This window comes from Anopheles marshallii, chromosome 3 (assembly GCF_943734725.1).
Source record: "Anopheles marshallii chromosome 3, idAnoMarsDA_429_01, whole genome shotgun sequence".
Taxonomy (NCBI): Eukaryota; Metazoa; Arthropoda; class Insecta; order Diptera; family Culicidae; genus Anopheles; species Anopheles marshallii.
The window spans coordinates 10,759,502-10,779,898 of record NC_071327.1 but is presented as its reverse complement, the minus strand read 5'-3'; the positions used below and the strand labels follow the sequence as shown (position 1 = coordinate 10,779,898).

General features: G+C 45.3%; 1 protein-coding gene across 1 annotated transcript in view; it reads left to right on the top strand.

Annotated features, from left to right (window-relative positions):
- Nucleotides 1-1,575: 1,575 nt before the first annotated feature.
- LOC128716312 (rap1 GTPase-activating protein 1) overlaps nucleotides 1,576-20,397 on the top strand; it is a 138,364-nt gene continuing 119,542 nt past the window's right edge. Inside the window, exon 1 of the mRNA XM_053811232.1 lies at nucleotides 1,576-1,847. Within this exon, the coding sequence (XP_053667207.1) occupies nucleotides 1,576-1,847 (272 nt within the window). The remainder of the gene's footprint in view (nucleotides 1,848-20,397) is intronic.

The following is a 20,397-nucleotide window of genomic DNA, read 5'->3' as shown; positions in this document are numbered from 1 at the left end:
TGTGTTGTTTTTTTTTATTATCTAAAGAGACGAAAACCGACACACTTGTATCGTAGATGCAAGTTTTGAAGGAAAGTTCCAAACCAAGTAATGAACCAAATCAAAACCCATCGACCAGAAGGCAAGCGGTGCTGATGAACCACACACATTTATCTCATTTCCCACCCCCTGATCATGGGCCGCCACCATTGATTTGGCCGATTAATGTATCGCTCCATCACAGTCTGATTCATCGCGTTTGTGCGGTTGTGTTTAAATGAAATTTATGGTTCAATTTGCCGTAATTTTGTAACCTGATTTCACTGCCAACATAAGCACCCGTCACAATAAGTGGTAAATTGTCAGTTTAATAGTACATGGTTTTTTTTCTGTGCTCATTCTTTATTTTTAGTGAATACTCCGAGGACAATCTGCCAAGAGTGCACACATCGAAAGGATTGCCAGCTTCCGGTTTTCGAGGGACTCTCTACATCTCGAGGAAAGGTCACTGAATTGAGAGAGTAAAATATGGTGGAAAATTATCCATTCATCATTCTCTAACCATCATCATCATCATAAGCGGTGGTGTGTCCTTCGTGGTGCGGGAACTGTACTGCGTAACGCAATCAGCGCTGTAGCGCACAATACGCAACTGCACATCGCGTTACACAAAGTTGGTGGCATTGCGGTGGAAGTAGCGAACTGAAAGTGCAATTACAATAATTAATGCACACAAACACACCTTCCCCCCTATGAGACGCGAAGACGAATGTGAAACGGATGCGGCTCGTATCGAACGAGTCTGGAAAAGTCGATCCAAAAAACCCAAAGGCGGCGCCACTTATTGGATGGCAGGTGAAACACACACGTGCCGGAATGTGAATGGTGAGACGTGAAGGAGTAAAGCAAAAAAAATAAACAACCACCCCTTCGAAACATCCAAGGTGTCGTCGTTCTGTGTCGCTTACTGTTGCCGCTGACGATCTTAATTCAGGTGGGCTGTATGGGGGGGTGTGTGGGGTAAGCGGCAAGGTTGGAAAAATTCCAAAAATCAGCTCGAACCGTAGTTAAGTGCGAGAAAATTACTTAAAATTGATGTATTACCGGCACTCGACGTGAGCGCGTGCGTGTGCGTAGAGGTGACTCGTGAAATTTACCGCTTGTAGTTTACTAGCCACCCGCCTCCGCGATCCCTTTGTTTTGGGGGTGCGGCCCCGTGCGACCCAAAACCCCGTATTACTAATCTATGCTTTCTTGTTCATCTTCTCAGGCACGTGCGCGTCTGTATGAGTTTTGTTTGTTAGTATCGATGTGTATGTATGTACCCCCGATGGGGGAGAAAAATCGAAGAGTGGTGTGACAAGTGTGTGAAAAATCAATTCAAAGTTCATTATTGTTCGGCAGTGTCCAAGTGAAAACGAGCCGCAGCATCTTGAATCTTTCATGCTTCAAAATACTACCAATGATCGCTTGAAGTGATCACACATGGATAAGAAGTTCATCTCTAGTTAGATAACAAAACAAAAATCCAGTGTTGTCCGGGAGGCAAAGTCTGCACTGAAGTCTGTGAAGAAAAAAAAAATCCACGCTGTGAAAATGTTGAAAATTCAAATGCTCGAACAGATCGTGACGAACGAGAACGTAATCGACGATGACGATCAGCAGCGGCACGGTGGGAACGGTGCGGTCAGGGGTGGTGGTGGTGGTGCCGGTGCCCTGTCACCTGGTGGACAGCTAGCAGCCAGTTCCACACCCGGCAGTGCCAACCTCAGCCCGATCGGCATCAAAACTTCGCCGGACCGTGGTGGTTCCGGACCGGACGATGAAACGCGCAGCCTGAATCGTAGCGCACGCTTATCACCACAAGGGTAGGTTTGTCTTTTGTATTTTCCAACCCCCCATTCTCCAACCCCCATATATATATGTACACATTATTTTGGATGTAAATCAATCCATCGGTGGTAATGGCTTTTTTGCTTCTTTGGAGTTCGAAAATAATATTGTTATGGCGATAGTTTTCGCTCTCTCTCTCTCATCTGCCAGAGTTTCGCACTCTTTCGCGGTGCAATAACCGAAACCGATGGCAAATTTCGTGCCTATAATATGAGAAATAATCTCCGGTCGGTGCAATGCGGTTGTGTGTTGTGGAAATAGAAAGCAGAGGCCTCGGGTAATGATCTGGCAAGGTGTAGAAGAGTATGGTTTTAACCGGCCGCCAGGCCCCCAGGCAGGCAGTTAAATACATAATTATTGCCGCTAGTTATTTTAATCTACACCCATTTTACGGCACGGTACCTCAATCAACCCGGCCGGGTGTTGGGGAGTAATGAACCAACCGTCGCCCGATCGTACGTCCGCCATGTTTCGTTTGGCAATTTCGCAAAATAAATCCTCGCTTAGGGTAATGTAAGGCTGTTGATGTGCATTCTTAAAACAATGTCTAGTGGCTATGTTCAAATCCTGGCACCAGGTTGAGGGGTTGCTCAAGAGAACTGGGAATCTCGGTTCGCTTTTGATCAAATCACTGATGGCTGTGGAATCTGCTAACACTTCTTCTGCTACACACAGATAGGGGCGGTTCGCCATACGAGGCGTTAAACATAGTGGTTTGACGAGATTAGTCCATTAGCTTCGATTCTGTTCGATAGCCAAAACTTCCGAAACTACGACAAGCGTCAAGTGCCTTTACATTGACCGTGGATCTGCCGTGGCAGCAACATTCCGATTGTGTTGATTGACAAGATGGGTTTCTGACGGTCAACCTGTCAGCTACCGAATATCGCGATGTTTTTCGTATTAGCGATGGATTAGGTCATCTCCTCTTTTTTTTTCGTTGGTTGTTGTCTTGATTCCACCCAATCGTGGCACGATCATCAGGTGACTGCCAACTCCGGGTAGTTGTGCCGCCGCTCTATGATCGTTTCAATCACGCAAAGCAAACGCATCCTTGCCACCCTGAAGCTCCCTGCCGCAACATCACGCATCACACATGAAGAATGATGGAAAATAAACATAATCCGGAGGTTGTCGGACCGAAAAGTGACGCACACATACGGACCATCGGGGTGTTTATTTGTTGTCCACAGCACGGGGCAGCCAGAAACAACATGTATCACCAACCGACCCCTCCACACACCTCTGGTGCTCGGCATTTCATTATTTTACCGTTTGAATATTGCCTCCATATTCTGCAAACTACAGAAAAAAAACCACCAAGCAGGCAAAAAAATGGCTCCCGACACAACAAGTGTCAAGATGGGAGGCCCCCGAGCGAGATTCCGCAGCATCAACAGCAGCTGGCCCGCTGGAAGTGTTTATCTGTTGTGTTTTATTTAACTTGTTTTTTTTTTTATTTCATCGTCTCTCTTCTCGTCAGTTTGTCCCAACCGCCAACCGAATCAGACTTATTGGCACAGCGGTGCCAAAAATCAATTTCACCGCCCCGTTTTCACCGGGTGGGCCCAACTCCGTGGCATCCTCCCTCCCAAGCTTCGGATATTCGATCAGATGGCAGGATAAAAGCGTGCTGATGAACATTATTTTTTGACAGGCTGGTAAAGAAAGTTGAAAAACAAAAACAACAGCACAAGCAAAAACTAGGGAAATGTTTCAATCACACGCAGCAGGTGGTGGCAAATAATGTTTGATGGTGATGATGTGTGTGCGATTCTCGGCTAGATTATTGGGGGCTGGGGTGCGTTCGTCAAATACCTTTTTGGGTTTTTGTGGCTTTAATTTTATTTTCGCTCATATCATCATTAGTTTGTTAAACGTGGATGAGAGAAGTCACTCTTCTGGCTGTTTACTCGACATAACGAAAACATTTTCGTTCTTGCGGGCCTGACTGAATATTTAAATCCAAAGTAAACCCTGCTGTTTCGAGATTTGAACCCAGAATGGGCATGTTTAATCGATCGCGCCTTACCCTCTGCACTAATTGACCACCTTAGAGTGAGCGGCTATAACAGGCATACAAATGGAGCAAATAAAACACCCCGAAACTCCGCGGGAAGTAATCCCAATTGTAGTTAGGGGATTTTAATGATTATTTCTTCAAAAAGTACTGAACCGCTGCTGTGGGTGAAATTTATTAGCTCATAATTATTTAACCCATTATGTGCTTTTCCAACCCCGGTCGCCCACACGCTGTAGACGTTTTCCTGTGAGGAAGAAAAATCCTTCCTTCTCCCAAAATAGCATTATATTCCCATGATTAAAGATTCGATGGTTGTCCGCTTGCAACCCTTCGGCATGCTCGCCTCCGAAACTGTGTGCCGAAACCACCACCTACGACAACATCTTCGTTGATTTTTATAGCTTTTTTCCCAACGCCCCAGCAAGCAGGAACCTTTCCCCGTGTTGTTTTGCTTACTGCAGCCAACGTTCCACCGGCAACATTATTTATTATTCACCGACGAATCAGCATAAGCAAAGAGGCGAATTGGTTGGGTTTGCTGGTGCCTTTGCTTTGTGCACTCTACGTGCGAGGGAGCAAGAATTTTCTTTGCCCGTGTTAGAATCAGCATTCAGGGTTTGCTTCTCGCTTCGCTTATCGTTTAGGGCGAAAGGTGGATGGAAAAGCACCCGCTTTTTCCACACAACAAAACGTCCTGCTGCCACCGTCGCCTTGGTGTGATACTTAATCCGGGGTTGGAAGTTTTGAAGCTTCCGTTTTAGGTACGGGCGGGATGGTTCTTCGATCTTTCAACCGTCTCTCCGTTCGATAAACGTGGATTAGCGAAAAGGCATTGGGGCATTTTAAAGGGGCATCTAAAGCGGAGTTTTTTTTTGACCGCAGCATTGTTCAATCCATCACACGGGTGGGTTTTTCTTCTCTACACCGGCAGTTTCCAGATTAGTTGATCCACCCGGCTGTCCTTCAACTATGGTGCGGTTTGGAAAGAACTGGAGCTAGTTTTGATTGTACCCTTGTCAAATATTGCCAAACAATGAGTGACCGGATAATTCATCAAATTCTGTAGTAAGCCACACCACATTGACGTCATCGGATTCGAGCTGTTCTGACTCCCCTAAAAGCCAGTCACAAAACTGGGTCCAAAAAAATATAAAATTTCGATAACGTGTGGTTCAGGAAGCACGTATAGGTTTGGTTTTTCTGCGGAGGAATGAGAAATTTCACCCGGAATGTCTTTCGGTTTACAACAATATTTATTCACGCAATGGAACGACACAACAAACCGTTCGTCCTTCCTTTTGCTGCCGTCCCCAATTGAAACCGCGACGTCATTGAACCGGGAGGGTATATCTTGAATCGATTTTTATTAGCTTCCTTGTCCATCGAGTGTGTGTGCAGTATGTGCAGTACTCGCAACTTGTGCCGATATCCGAGCGTTTGCAACGGCTTGCGTAAATGAAAAACCTTGGCCACGGGGGGGGGGAGGGAGGGGGGGGGTGTTGTAAGAGATATTGTAAACAGTTGAAAATTTGCCTACTCGAATGCTCGAATGCGGCCAACGAGAAGGTTGTTTATCGGCAAATGGACGGGAATTTCTGACCCGTACCCTGATGAAAGTTCAATTTATTTACTTTTCAAGATAAGAAAAACATACAGATGTAGTGCAAGGGCAGACCTTCTGGCCTGCATTGCCTGCGAAAATTCCAACTCTTTTCGAGTGGAGATGTGTGCTTGTGGGTTCGTTTGGTGTGCGTTTATCCTACGAATCCTGCAGCGGTGAGCATGGTGTAACGATGCTGAAGTACCTCCCGCTGCGATAGGTTTTATGCACACTGGTCTGCCTTTATCTTCCTTCCGAACAACAAACAAAAGCGATCGCACTGCATCGTCGGTGCAGTGCAGTTTGGGTGCATCGGAGACAGAGCAACCGTACGCATTTGGTCAAGCTAAATATTTATGTCCTCCTTATGTCAGTGTATTCTCACATGTTAGCAATTAAGGCGCACATAATGGCAGGGAATCCAGTGTGTTTCGGTTAGCAACAACTTACCCGAAAAAAAAACCACATGAGATGGTAGTGCGTGCGTGTGTGGGAAGTGTGTTCAGTTTCGTAAGGCAGCACCGGAAGCAGAAAGGTATGTTATGCGCACACATATAAGACAAAGATAATGGACTTCATTGAAGGACGTGTGGCGCATAAAATTGAAAAAATAGAACAGAAATATAGGATTCTAAAAGGATTACACTGAATACCTCTTTCTGAAGTTTGAATGCATTCTGTATGTTGTGTGTTTGAAGTAAAAGTAGAAGCAAGGAGGCGGATTTGTTTTCCCCTGGTGTGGGAATTTTGTTTCTCTTGGACGATGAAGCGAACGAAGAGGGAAAACTTTATTTGGAAAGAAACGAAGATAACAGCAAACACATGTTTGTATGGCATATCGGAAGTTTCTGGCGCTGCCGGCGTCTGGACTGTGGAAGTGCGTGGAAATTCCTTTGCGTGTGTGTTTATTATGATCATATTGAGGCTTCCAACCTCCCCCAAAAAATAAGGGTATAAGCAAGATAGCGAGTATGTTTTTGTTATCGTGTTTCCACCTCCGCATTATCGACCCCTTTTCGGACCCCGCCGATGTTGGGCTGGAGAGTTCTATATTATGGCCGTGTCTTCTTCCAAAACAACACTGAAAACGAGCATTGATTTTCGATGCCATGAGACCCCGTCGAAAGGCAGGAAAATTTATTTATTTTTTCTCCCATCATCATTTACGCTTCATATTGCCGTCCAGCCAGCGAGAATGTGGGGAAGGTGAGAAGCAAAGGGTATATGAAAAGGCGAGGAAAAGACGAGACGTTGGGCTGTTGTTGATAGCTTCATGGTAAGCAGCCCCATCAAGAAGAGTTTCTTGCATCTTGTCTGGGTTTTGGGTATGGAATACATTTTCCAAACTGTTGCTTGGCATACATTTTCACTGTTTTGCTGTGGGTGGTGTGGGTATTTTGATGCGGCCCCCTGGAAGCAGCATTGGAAAGAAAGTACTTCAGCGAACGATAACGGTCACTCACGGTCACTTGGAAGAAAACGTGGTGTGGAACAGTTACAGCGGCAGAAAATAGAACTTCCCAACATTCTAATGGGATGATGGGGTGATTACACTCCAACTGAACTTGCTCCTCCAATCGTCGAGAGTTTTGGGGAGGAGAGAAAAATTGAAGAAAAAAAAAATACCCGCGCTTAGTGCACTTTTGTAAATTCTTTTCTCCCGTTGCGTTAGAGATGAAGTGGAACGGCTCAAGCTGCAGTGGAGTAAATGCATTTCGGTTAAAGTGTTGCCCCTCCTTGCCCTCTCCCTCCCCTTCCGCCATCCATTAGCCTAGCAGCATTCGATTTCGAGTTTAGCGTCACAGTGAACTCACGCTTTGCGTCTTATTTATTTGTGTTTCTAACACACACACACACCCAATTTATTAGAAACCATCGATTTTCCCAGCCACGGTAAATGAGAAAATTGGCTCAACAGACGATCGTACGATCGCATCTTGTACTGGGAGTTCAACTCGTTAATTTAGCTGTGTGTGGGGAGTGATTTAATTTCGAAACATTACTTAAAATATTTTAAGTAGTCTCTTGAATTCTTTAAAGTAAGATGCGAGACACGGTACCCTATCACTGTTCGGAGAAGGAAATGTGTCCAAAATAATGTGGATTGTAGCTTAGATTAAGATTTCAATAGATTTAGCTCTTTGCGCTCTTCGTGAATATTAAAAAATCATTTAAGTGAAAAAAGTGAAGGAGATATTGAGAATTCAATTGGCATTAATGACCCCACGACCCTCCGCAGCCTGGAAATTCATGAAAATGAAGGAGGAGGAAAATTCTAGTTGAAGTGATAAACAATTTTGTCTTTGGACCAAGAAGTTCTGCTTGTGGGAGGGACGTCGATTGTCAAGTGGAATGACTTAGAAACAAGCAAATGAAAGAATCGCAATGTATTTGATGTTTTTTTAATAAATTCTGAAATATTTGCAAATTTGCAACAAATTGAGGTTTTTTCTCGAATCTGGAAAATCAGTTCAGGGAAACTCGGCAATAACTAGCATCCATAATGAAGATGCACACAGAAGCCAACGCTCTTTAAAGGACACTAAACGTTTGGACGTGCATTGCGTTAACGAGCAGACAAAAAAGCGAACTCTCAGTTGTTTGTTTTCATTTAAACTACAATGGCAAACGGGTGGCTGAACGCTGACGGGGTGGTTTCGTTGGTGGAAGAAACTTCAAATTTGATGTGGAAAACGGGACACAAAACCGACGGTCGGCACCACGGACGTGACGACGCTCAATGATGGACACACCAAATTTGATGGTGGCGCACGATACGCCTTGTGTTCGTTGTGTATCGCGTTGGTACACAGTGGGTTTCGACGAGTTTAGCCCGATTATGAAAGCGAGCGAGTAGCGAGTAATTGCAAACAGAGCTCAATACGTTCGCTCGGTTTATGGTATCCAATTCTTTCGGTACGCCCGCGGACGATATGGAGTGGTTGCATTTTTTGGCGTTTGTCGTTTGAAAGTTTCACTTTTCATCCGCCAACCAAACACCAAAGGAACCCCACGATGGCCATTTTACACCAACCAAGAGCGAATAGTTTCGATGGCTGTCACTTAAACAATCCAGCGCAATCCACACAAATAGTTCACACATTTTAACGCCCGGAATTCATTATGTCGCACCGTGGTATCAGTTTTGTTTCTTGTGCTGGGAAAATCATACCCACCGGCGGTGTGGTAATGGCTGCGGGAAAGAATTGGGGTCAGCTGGGTAATAAGTGTCTAAGAATGCCCGGGCAAGAACCGAGTGACAGATCAATCTATCACGCCAGGGTCTTTGGAAGGTAAGCCGGCGTGTTTTTGCATGATTTATGGTAAGCCCACCATAAGTCTTTGTCGCACCGTAAGATTGGAAGAATCATTTTCAATGGGAGCATCATGGTTGAATGTACCGAAATACAGACAATAATGTAAATTGACGCTTAGCATAATGGTAACTTCCCAACAGTTACGTTCCCCCCACGTAACGGACTGCATCCACTGCATTACAGCAGACGCTACGGCGGTGGACGGACGGATCATAAACGGTACGACCGTTTAATATATATGCGACACGAAATTGCGCTTCTCCGGTGTGTGCTGTAATGCGCGAATTGACCGACTGCAAAAACGATTGTCCGTTCACATGACTGCAACAATCAACTGCTGTTCCATTATACAACATAATCCGTGTTTTAAAAGCACAAAGCTCCACAAAGCTCCTTCTTTCTGCCGGGTGTGTCCCTATTTCCCCGACTTGCGTCACAGGGTAGATTTCGTGTGCCATAAAATTCTTTTACCTTACCGTAATTCAACGTTTCGCAAAAAAAAGTAGGCAGTAAAAGCATGAGCTGGATCCCAAACAAGGGTTGGGATTTGAATGTCACGAGCTTTATGCGAAACGGTTCAGACCAAATCATCCCACCTGGACGACGGAGCTGAATGGCTTCCCCACGCGTCCATGCCAATAAACCCGGTGGAAAGCCCATAATAATGATGATGATGGTTGATGGGGTGAAATTGTCTGCCTCATTTCCCTACCCGGTATCGGACGAGTGTTGCGGGTCGGTGTTTTCCGGTGGGAAGTCGCACACACTCGTTTGCTTTTATCGTGCGTTCTACTTTTCGTGGGCCCCGACCCCGCGCGCTGGTCGCGCTGGCCTGGTTACTAAATCGATGTGACCGTCTTACTTCACCCCGGTTTTGACACCACACGGCGGGGCACGGCAATCTTATCTTGCTGGCGCTCTTAAAAACCAAACGATATGATGGATCTTTCGCTTATGGTAAGCTTTTTTTACTGACAAACCGCACATGGTGGACCGCATTCGAACACATCTCAATTACACAATCAACGTCACTCGATGGCCCTTTAGCGCTTATAAAACGGTCACCAGTAGGGCACAATTAGTCAAAAGTGTCGCTCGGTAAAAGAGGCGGTTTGGAAGATCATTATCGGTAATTGATTCAAATATTTCTTTCCGTTTACAGGCTGGAAGGTGTTGCGCGCGCCTGCTTTCCATATCAGGCGCATCGCATGTTGTAGGGTTTTGCAATGTTTGTGAGGAAACGCCACTTGAGCGCGTTTACGTACTCAGTTAAGTGTTGCGATGAGCCACCAAGGAGGTGGATTGGAAAAGTCAGGTGTTCCATCACGGGTTGCGGTGATTTGGTGGTCGTTGCGGTCAACCTCGTTTGTTAGTCATCGCAAGATTCCACAGGGGATTCCTAACGTCATATAAAGCAAGAAATGCAAAGGAAAAATGTCAAATCTCCCTGTTTTGCTTTGTTTTTCCCCCGTTTTGCCCATCAGCCTCACGTTTCCGTGTGCTCCAGTTTCTGCCTCGCTCCGAACCATAATCGATGCATTATTTGCGGGAATCGCGCTCGCGTGTGTATGTGAGTGATTTTAGATCAATAATCGAAAGCTGTAGATCGAACGTAGGATAATGTGGGTTTTGATGTGGTTTTCAACTGTGGTACGCCTTTCGTTCATCGATTGACCCGATAAAGTCAGTGTTTGCGAAATTTGGGAAAACGAGAACACGCCTCGACGGGCGGTAGAAAACTTATCATTTCATGTTGCACGTTTGGTTAGACACACATACAAAAAAACACAATCATTCAGATAAAATTTAGCTTGCAAGCTTCGCATCACAATTCGGTGTAAAAGCGTATAAAGAAAATAAATTTTCCACGCGTTTCAGGGTGCGTTTGCATTCGCTCCGTACCCCAAGCAATCGTTCCGTATGTGGGGATGTTTCGGTGTGATCGAAAACGAAATCGGTTTGCCCTTTTTTTTTCCTCGTGAGTAAACCAATTTCAATTTCGTAGCATAGATTTTACGTTTGCCCGCTTCATCTTCCCGCGGGCGCTGTGAGTAGTGGTCTTGCGTGTGGGGTGCACGTTTTTGTGCAGCTCGATCGATTAGTCACGATCATACGCGAAGGGTGGAAGGTTTAAGGGAAGAAAAAACTTGCCTTCGATACACTTTGCTTGCAGGAAAAACCATGCCAACCAAAATAACCGATCAGCGTCGATTAGAAGACGAACGGTGGGAATAATGTTTTTGGAAGACGAAGGCTTCCCGCATCGGTACATCCCTTCTGCAGGCAAGCAATTTTAAGCTTGCACGGTGAAGAAAGTGCTTCACTTTCTTTCGGTGTGCATAGTGGAGCGATTGGAGCATTGCTGGGAGTGCTTGATTTTTGCGTTCACCTTTCCGGAACACAGCCGTGTCCGTGTGTCTTGCAGTCCCAGAAGAGGATCTTGGCCTTTTTAGTGAAGTCGTGCTTGGATTTTGTTTAATTACAACCCTTTTGAGGGGGGGGCGTTCATTTTTATGCGCGAAGAAAGCAAACAGAAGAACGAACACCAAAGACATTCACAATCACGATCGTAATGGGGGGTTGATAAGTGGTTATGCTCCGGCACGACGGAACGGAGCACAGAGGTACGTCATTTCGTCATCAAATTCGTTACTCGCTGGAGGTGGTTTGCTTTTTTGCTGTATGCCATCGCCATCGATTAGCCCGAAAGGAACACATAACGGCACGACGGTAGCTGTTTTGGACGCTAAAACTCACACACAGAAAGAAGGGCATGTGTCATTACCGGGTATAGATTAAGCTCTGTTTAAGGTAAGGCTCGAAAAGGAAAGTTCGTTCCACGGTTTTACCATGGCTACCGTTGTTGTATGAGTGTGCCGCCATAAACGCTACACTTTTTTCGACTGTCGATCGGAAGTTGATTCCGGGTTGATGGCGTTTTTTTTTCCAAGAGGTGTTGGCCGTACGCCGTAGCGGTTCAATCACTTGGGAGCAGAGACTCCCACGATTGCGGAAGTTTGGGGAACGGAAATTCAACAAACGTTCATGTTGCAGCACAATCTACACGTTGGTAGTAATTAGAATTCGAGATGAGCTCATAAAACCGTAAGGTGTATTAGCACAGCAAAATACACTTTCCTTTCTGACGCGGCACAGTGACAGTGATGGCGTGTGTATGGAGCTCAGGTACTTGGACATTGTTTACTGAACGTAAATATAGCTACCAGCATCGGAACCTTTGAGTTTGATAGAGCTTTTGGGTCATGGAGATCATTAAATTGCGATGTCCGATGCTAACAAGTACACCACAGCAGTAAACACCAGTGGAAGTGGAAAAGAAGCAACACAGGAGATAATCAAGGTCATACCCGTATTTCGGGAAGATTAGACACACCGGACAGCGTGAATAATTGTGATTAGTGTGTTCGGGAGTTCAACGATGCAAAAGTGGTTCGGCAAACGAATACAGCACAAACAAAACAATATGATAGATTAATTTCGTGGTGTGCGGTGTGCATCTTGCAGAAAAAATTGATTGAATCATGGACACTTAGACGGTGGTCTATATTGCTCAGGAATTCTTAAGGTATCATCACTCATCACCGGGTAATGAACATATTGATTTGGATCACCTATTTTTTCCACAGAACTCGAATATCCTTTCGACATTCCTCTCCCAGCTGAATGGCACGTGTGGAGTTACTTATTTCCCGATGTCTAAGAAATTGCGAACACAGGGTGGGATGTGTTCCTTAATTGGCACAACGATTCGGTCCATCGCACGGCTCACGTATACGGCCAAAGAGTTCCTTCGCAGTACGTTATTATTATCGACATCCGCTTGCGCTAGGGGCGGCTGGGGCGGCCAAACACTAATGTGACATTGGCTCGTCACCGTGCTTGGTGAACCGTAACCGATCGACTGCCCGTGCGGCTGGTGCTGTAAGAAGTGGCGACCAGCGATACGGCCACCTTCGTTCCACTTGACTAGCGTTATTAACACGCTCCAGAAGTTGCTTGCCCAAACCCCGGGATTGGCCGATTGGTGCATTGTCTTAAGGAAGATACTTTCTCATTAACCACCGTTTGCGGACGGGGGCCCATACGGTGCGAAGACACTTACCGAGACCATGCTGTGATGGGTTTTTTTTAACAGTGCCACACTGTCGTAAATTTTCATTACCCTCCGTCGTCGAGTCTTTTTTTTGTTGTTTGTGGTGAATGTGGAGTAAACGGGTGGCGTACCATGCTGTGACTCCTTGGCGCACGATTGCCGTCGTCAAATGGTTGTGGTTCCGGGGTGTGTTTGTCCCTTTTTTTTTGCTGAATACTCCCGAAGGAAATTAAGAATTATTCGTCTTTGACCACTCGGCACCGTTGAAGATATCCTAGGCGTGAAACCCTTTGCACACAATTAAGAATCCTTCTCTAAAGGGTGCTTTACTGAAGGGGTCACCATATTAAAGGGGTTTTTGGTTTGTAAAGAACGTTTCCTTTTACGAGCGCCGTAGGGCTTCTCACATTAAATTATGTTGTGCAATATGGCACGGTTTAAGGAAGAGGTTTTTTTTTTTTGTATAGGACGCAATATTTACTGGAATCGATATTTGATGAGGCGTGCATTATTGGAAAGCTGTTAAACGAATATGCGTTTCCGGTTACGCCAGGTGAGATGCGGAGAAGGGCCATATTTGAATAGGTCTGATTCGTCTTAAGCAGGAAGGGAAGAAAACATCCTTTTAAAGTGAAATAAAGCACCGAACTAACTGGTTGATTGTTACAAAATGTTCGGTTGACTAACTAAATGCATCCGAGGTTCGGGGCTTTTTGTTTTGTTGTGCACTTTCATTCATTCGAGTTGAGGCGGTAAAATAAGCCCAATTACTCAATTACGCTGTTGCGCTTTCTAATGCATTGACGTTGTTTAGCCATATGGTCCTAATGATGATTAAACTGCTGCGTCCTTCAGACAATGCGACAATGGTCGAGTGCATCATACGTGCGTGTGTGTTTGGAACAAGCGAATGCATTTGCGTCGAGTGCATTTGCACAGCCTTTGCGGTGTGTGCTTTTACCATTCTGGCGTGTCCGATGCCGAGAGTTACTTTCTGATGTCGGTTAGCAAAATGCACTTCAGCAAAGAAGCTTCCCGTGCTTCCCTACCCCGGGGCGGATCACTGATATGGTGGGCGATGAGGCTGACTCATTTTTCACGCCATGTTGAACGTGAATAAGCGCACAGACGTACATGGGACAGTTTTCGCCTCGCCGTTTGCATTATGCGGTTCTGCAGCTATCATCCATTGACCTGCAAAAAGGGACGAGATTATTACTTTTTTTACAAATGTGAACAAATGCGAATAATTGTAATTGGACGCGATGGTTGCATCCGAGCGAATCGTTTCAGTTGATATGGTGGAGAGAAACATTTGTTCCCGTTTTTACCCACCAAACCCAATGGCAATGGCGCTGCACTTTCTGCCAAACGAGCGCATCATTCACACTGGGAATTGTCGTGGAAAAAAAACTGCGCTAAATGATGTGCTCACCCCTGGAGCCAATGGTAGAAAACTGCTAGCATGATGAGAAATAAAATTTCAGATAATTCATAGACCACATGCGGTGTGTGCGAATTGACGTGCCGCTGACACCGATGACAGGAAACGTTTAGCCCTCGCCGATTGTCAGTCCGCATTGTCCACATGGCGCAAAGCACGCAAGTGTCCCAACGAATGAAAGAGAGAGAGAGAAAAGGAAACGCAAAAAAATCCATCACAAATGCAGGCCAAAACAACCCCCGAGGGCATACTGTGTGCACGCGCGGCAGCTCGCCCCGGGGTGGAAATCTTCACGCCAGGGGGTTGCGCTGATAGTGTTTTCGCTGCTGATCAACTGGCCTCGAATCAGATCGAATGAACGTACGCAGATACAACGGCTACTACCGGAAGGAAGTCGCCCGAAAGGTGGTGTCTATGAGCGAGCGCCAAAATGAAAACAAGACATTACATGCCACACGATTAGCATAGATTTCTTCCTGGCTGGCCAACGAAAAGCGCAACGAAACGGTTACCATAATTCCCCATCGACAGACCATGGCTGGTGGCTTTCGCACCAGTTTTTTTTCTGCTTCTGCCCCGCCGGCGTGAGAATTAAACATTCGTCGTGCTTTACGATGGCTGTGAAATGAAGCAGACTGCGCGCTAGCTTAGTGGCAGGGTTATGAAAATTAATTTGTTTACTACCTTTCGCCTCGACCAAAGGGCAAGCGGGAGGAGAAGGTTAATAATGTCTGAAGTGGTGGCACGCTAATTTACTGCGCGACGCGGCACTGAATAGGAATGGTTTTGCCTAGATTGGTGTGTTTGCACTGGCCCAAATAAATAATTTCTACCTTCGGGAGTAATATGAAAAGGGCAAGTGCAAGATGCAATAATTTTGGAATTAATTAGAGTTTTTATGGGGGATTTTTAGAAGAAGAGTATTTCGCAAGCTGAGCAATAAAACACGAGACACCACAGGAGCTGTTAAATAGCAAAGGCAAAGGCACGTATTTGGGAAATAGGATGGGAATTGGTCCAGACTTTGTGTTAACCGTACAGTCAAGTCAACAAGGGATAATGATATTGTACAGTAATTGAAATGGATTATACATTACATTAGGCATCTTATTGCACTTGCATATTTTACCTCTCACCTATATCTCACCTCACCTCTTTACCTATTTCTGAGTGAGATCTCAATGAATTATTGTTTGTTATTTGGATTTTTTGTCATGCAAAATTGTATTTTGGATGTTTTTGTGTGGTGGATTGCATACTTTCAGGCAAATATGTAATGCACATAGTATGCATTGCAGCTAACAACATTTATTAAATCTATCTATTCTCATTGTAAATGTACTTGTATGTTATTATTTATTAAAAAGCAAAAAGCAAATTATTTAAAAGCATCTTGTCTACTTTAAGTTTTGTTTAAGCCGTTGTGCTTTAAGCCAGATATATAATTTTTTTGTTGACTTATTACTGTAAGTTTCCGTACTGCATTTTTTCGTGGAATTTGAATTTTATTTTAGAATCTAAACCCCTTCAAACACCAAAGTAAACTTGCTGATCGTAATTTTATATTGGTGGCTTGAAATTTCATCAGACTTCTGGCGTGGCTCTTCGACAAACATTCCATATCGGACACGACATCAAGCGCTCTTCCGTTTGTTTGCACACTCTCCCGATTATATGGCGACGAATGCTGATGAGTATTGGTGTTAATTTACTGTCACTTCCCATCGCCGGCAACTCCAGCACGGCACGCAGCTATTTCATTCCAGCCAGTCCCATCTTGTTACCTCCACCCATCCGAAAGGAGTGGCAGAAATGTGCAACTGCTCCGCTGGAAATAAATTCAAAAACTTTTCGAATCAACTCCATCGGTCAACAGCACTCTGCTGTGGCCCGCAAAACTCAAGCTTTTATGATACTAGGCGTGAAATTAGCACCGGAACCGGTTAGACAGTAGGAATGGTGATGCTGTTGATGTTGATAAAACTTGTTCTTTTCGGTGGTAACGATAGCACTGGCGGCCTTGAGTTTTTGGCGGTGAAGTGATGGTGAAGTTTTACAAACAATTCGTTCACCGAGCACTGTGTCGTCCTGCTCCTTTATGTAGAGGCGAAAGGTCTGGAATTGTTTTTGTGGGGAAGTTTGATTGGTCCAAGCCGTCTTCAAAACGTCTCCGCGAATAAAGCCTAACTGTCTACGCTTCATACACCGCATCGTACCAGATTGAAATACGTCAACGGCAGACCTGTCGGAAAATGGCAGACCCTGTAACCCCAAAATGGATTGCGGTCCGGTGATGCCCTGGATCTGCTTTTCCGATGCCCTGTTCCTACGGGCAGTAGGCAAAACAAAGGCAAATTTCGGGTCAAATTGGCTATTGAACATGGTCCACAAGTACATCACACATCACACAGGCGCTGGATGTACAAAACTAGAGAGATAGAGTGCAAGATGATGCATGCACTCACTGCATCGGATGCGAAATGCATTTGCGCTGCGTTAGCAAATGCGTGTGGAACGCATAAAATGGAACGAATGGTTTGTTCCGTCCGCGCTTACGGAATGGACGGTTTCCGTTCGGTCCGGGCTCGAACTGTGCGGTGTCGATGTCTTGTACGGGCGTTTCCCTCCGTTGCCGAGGGGAAACACAACTGTCATAAATGGATGTAAAATTGACACGTGCTCACGAAAGAAGCATGTTCCCGGTTGGTACGGTCCGACTCGATACATCATCGTTTGTCCTGTCGTTGGTACGAATGCCCCCAGGGGGAACAAGCGCGTTTTTTCCACAATTTCCTGTTGGTTCCGGTATCAAATTGATAAATTTACGATCTGACAATGTGAAAGATGAGAAGCAGAGCACTCGAGAATTCGTTCAGGATGAACCCAAACACAAAAAAAACAAGTTAAAAAACGATTGTTTTCCACGCCGCTTTTGGACAACTTTGGGTGGAGTTTGTCTAGTTTTTGTGCGTTTTTCCACACGGTTTCCCTGGCAAGAACGCTAAAAGTGGCGTGTAAAATGCTGCAACGCGCAAACCTTTCGTACACTCAATTCTCTATCTGGTCTGCCAACCTTCGCCCTAGTAGTGACTCCGGGTAGATCCATAATGAAGTGGAAATATCCCTGAAGTAGTTGACATTTGAATCGTGCCACATTCGGTACGGATGGAATGAAGAATGAACAGTTGCGGCCCGGCAATGAGCGATTGCGGAAGCAAACAATTTTATGCTCGTTGTCTCCAAAACGACCCTTTTCTGTGACATTCACCGGTCCGGTCGTGTGCCATTGACCGGGTTTTTTTTTTGTATGGTTGTTGTTTTGCTCGCCGCTTTTCCTTTCGTTCGTTGCGTACAGATTGGTTTATGTTTGCCTGAATGTGAAACGAGTCTTGGTGAGACGTTGAAAATTTTAAAACTGGATGTACAGTTTGATTGATTACGGAATTCGTTAAAGTTAAATCAATCTCAATTGTTTTTCGGTTTGATTTTTTTGTTGTTGTTGTTCCTATCCTTCCTCCATACCAGACTTTTCCTTGGATTTTCCCCTTTTGCTCACGTCATGTGAGTGATATGACGAATTTGATTTTAATATCGCACTCACTCACACACATGTTCGTCCGGGTGGTTCATCCGTATCGCGCCTTTGCCACCAAACTCATTCACCCCTTTCGGCGTCGGATGTCCTTTCCGGTGTTCCACACGCGGGATGCGAGGAGGATTGTGCCCGATGCACCGCGCATAAATATGCTTCAAACATGGATGCATGAGTTTTTTTTGGTTGTTTCCCATTATGCATCTGCATTGTGGCGCACGGGCACAATCGGCATCCCTTTATCGTTAGCACCACAATACGCGACAAATCGAAGGCACACGCCCGTCGGTTTGTATCCTTTTTGCCTGCCTCGCTCGCCTGTCCATCGACATAAACATACTCCACCCTGTTCTTTTTTTTCCATTGCTGTTACTCCGATACTCCGGGTGTATGGTTTCATATGCAAATGAATGTCTATTGTGTTGCTTCCCGGCCGGCGGTGCGTTGATGAGCCGTCGCACCGCCGGTTCCAGGTTGATGTGACGGTTTTATGTCGCTCATTATTTCATTAAGAGGCTGCGCATAATTTAATGTACCAAATAGCATACCGCAAGCATGCACACAAATTGTGAGCGCGCGTGCTTGCACGAGTGTGTGTCAATAAAACATAGAAATCATTATCAACGGTCGATTTTTTGGGTTATCATTTTTTTTGACTATGTCTAATCGTGCATCACGAAGACCGAACGGGAGACAACAGGGAAATATTAGCATAAATATTTATGACGCAACACCTTCTATTGCTCGCTGTTATATCACACCACCGTACGGTTACTTTTTCTGACGTAAAATAATTATTTGACGTCCAAAAATTCTTGCTAATGCCATTTCTAGTGGTATAAACACACCCGTTTGTGTAGTTGCTGACGACATTTGATTGCGCTCTGGGTGACAAACAGCACGCCGGTTAGGGGGTACCGAAAAAAACCGTCAACAAAGTCTATTTTTCATTTGACTCCATCGCGAACCCATTAATCTTCTGCCAAGCGCAACGGACAGCAGCTTCGGCGACAAATGAATCGTCCGACCTTGGAAAAAATCCCCCCCCTCCCCTCCCCGTCTGATGACGCCTTGGTGGCGTCGCCGGCATCAGCAGCATCATTATCAGTGTCGTCGATTGGTTTTGCAGGAGAATTGCGTGCAAGTGTGGTATCAAATTGAATTGCGGAAAAATTCATCCCTGCTCATTAATCATTGCTGTTTGCGAAATTGGAAACGAATTGTATGTTGTAGCAATGAAAAATCGTGTAATTAATGAAGCAGGCTCGCATATTTCCTGCAGTACGATAATTATTTTTCCTTTTCGCCGAATGCTCGACACAAAGGTACAATTATAAACCCAGGTGTCACGAGAAATGGTGCGCTTACACGGGCGAGAAATCCCGGGCCGTGGTTTTAAAATGATTTTTAATTTAAATTATGTCTGATCTTTCGGGTGCCGTTTTGCCTTCTGTTGGATTAATTTATATGGAGCACCGATGCATCATCAAAGCATTTTCCTGCCAGTTTTCCCATTTCTCCCTCGAAAGGGAAGAATTGATTTTGCTTCTTTGAAATTTTTGACCCGCGCTACTCGGGCACGATGCGACGATGCTCTCGATTGCAATTGAATTAATTCCGGATTATGAAATCACTCACCGAAGATCACACACACAGGGCAAGTGCCGGCCAGATTCAAACGGATGACCGGATGCGTCAAAGCCGTGCCCTGTGCTTGATTGGGATTCCGATTGGGAGCCGGCAAAAGTCATGCACCGTTGTTGGTTTGGGGTGATCGTAGGCAAAAAGGAAGAATCTATCGAGCAATCAAATCAATTTCCAATCCCATTCCGCGATTTCCCATCCGATGCGGGGAGAATCTGCATCCGTACAAGCGCCATGTTGGGTCGCACAACTTCCCCCAAGTATGTGCCGGTTGGATAACTTGGAGGGAAAGATCGGAAAAGGTACGGTGCGTGGTAAGGTGGGACGTGCCAGACACATTCAATTGCTTTTCCAATTACATTTGTCCAGCCGGCACTAAGTGCATGGGAGTTTGCAGTCGGTGTCGTACGGATTCCATCTGCCAAGCGCTATGGATTATTTAAAATATGGAACAAAAATTAAATGATTCCTAACAAACGACATGCATACGATGGGGTCGGATTAATGCCGGACGGTTCGCAATGTGGGTCATGCTGGGTCGGTACTGTCTGTGCGCTCGTTGCCGAGCCGCTGACCCAGCGCAGTGTTCGTCCACGTTGAGTGCTGGCGTCGACGGTTGGTTGTAGCAGATCGGTGTTGGACGACAGATGCGATTAGATTTGCACCATTCTGCAAATCTCAAAGAGAAACATGGATAGAAAGGATAAGAAGAACTGAGGGGGCTTTTACATCAATCAAGGCTAGGATTGAACGTGTCGCATTGGGACGTGTAGCAAGGTTGAAGGCTATCA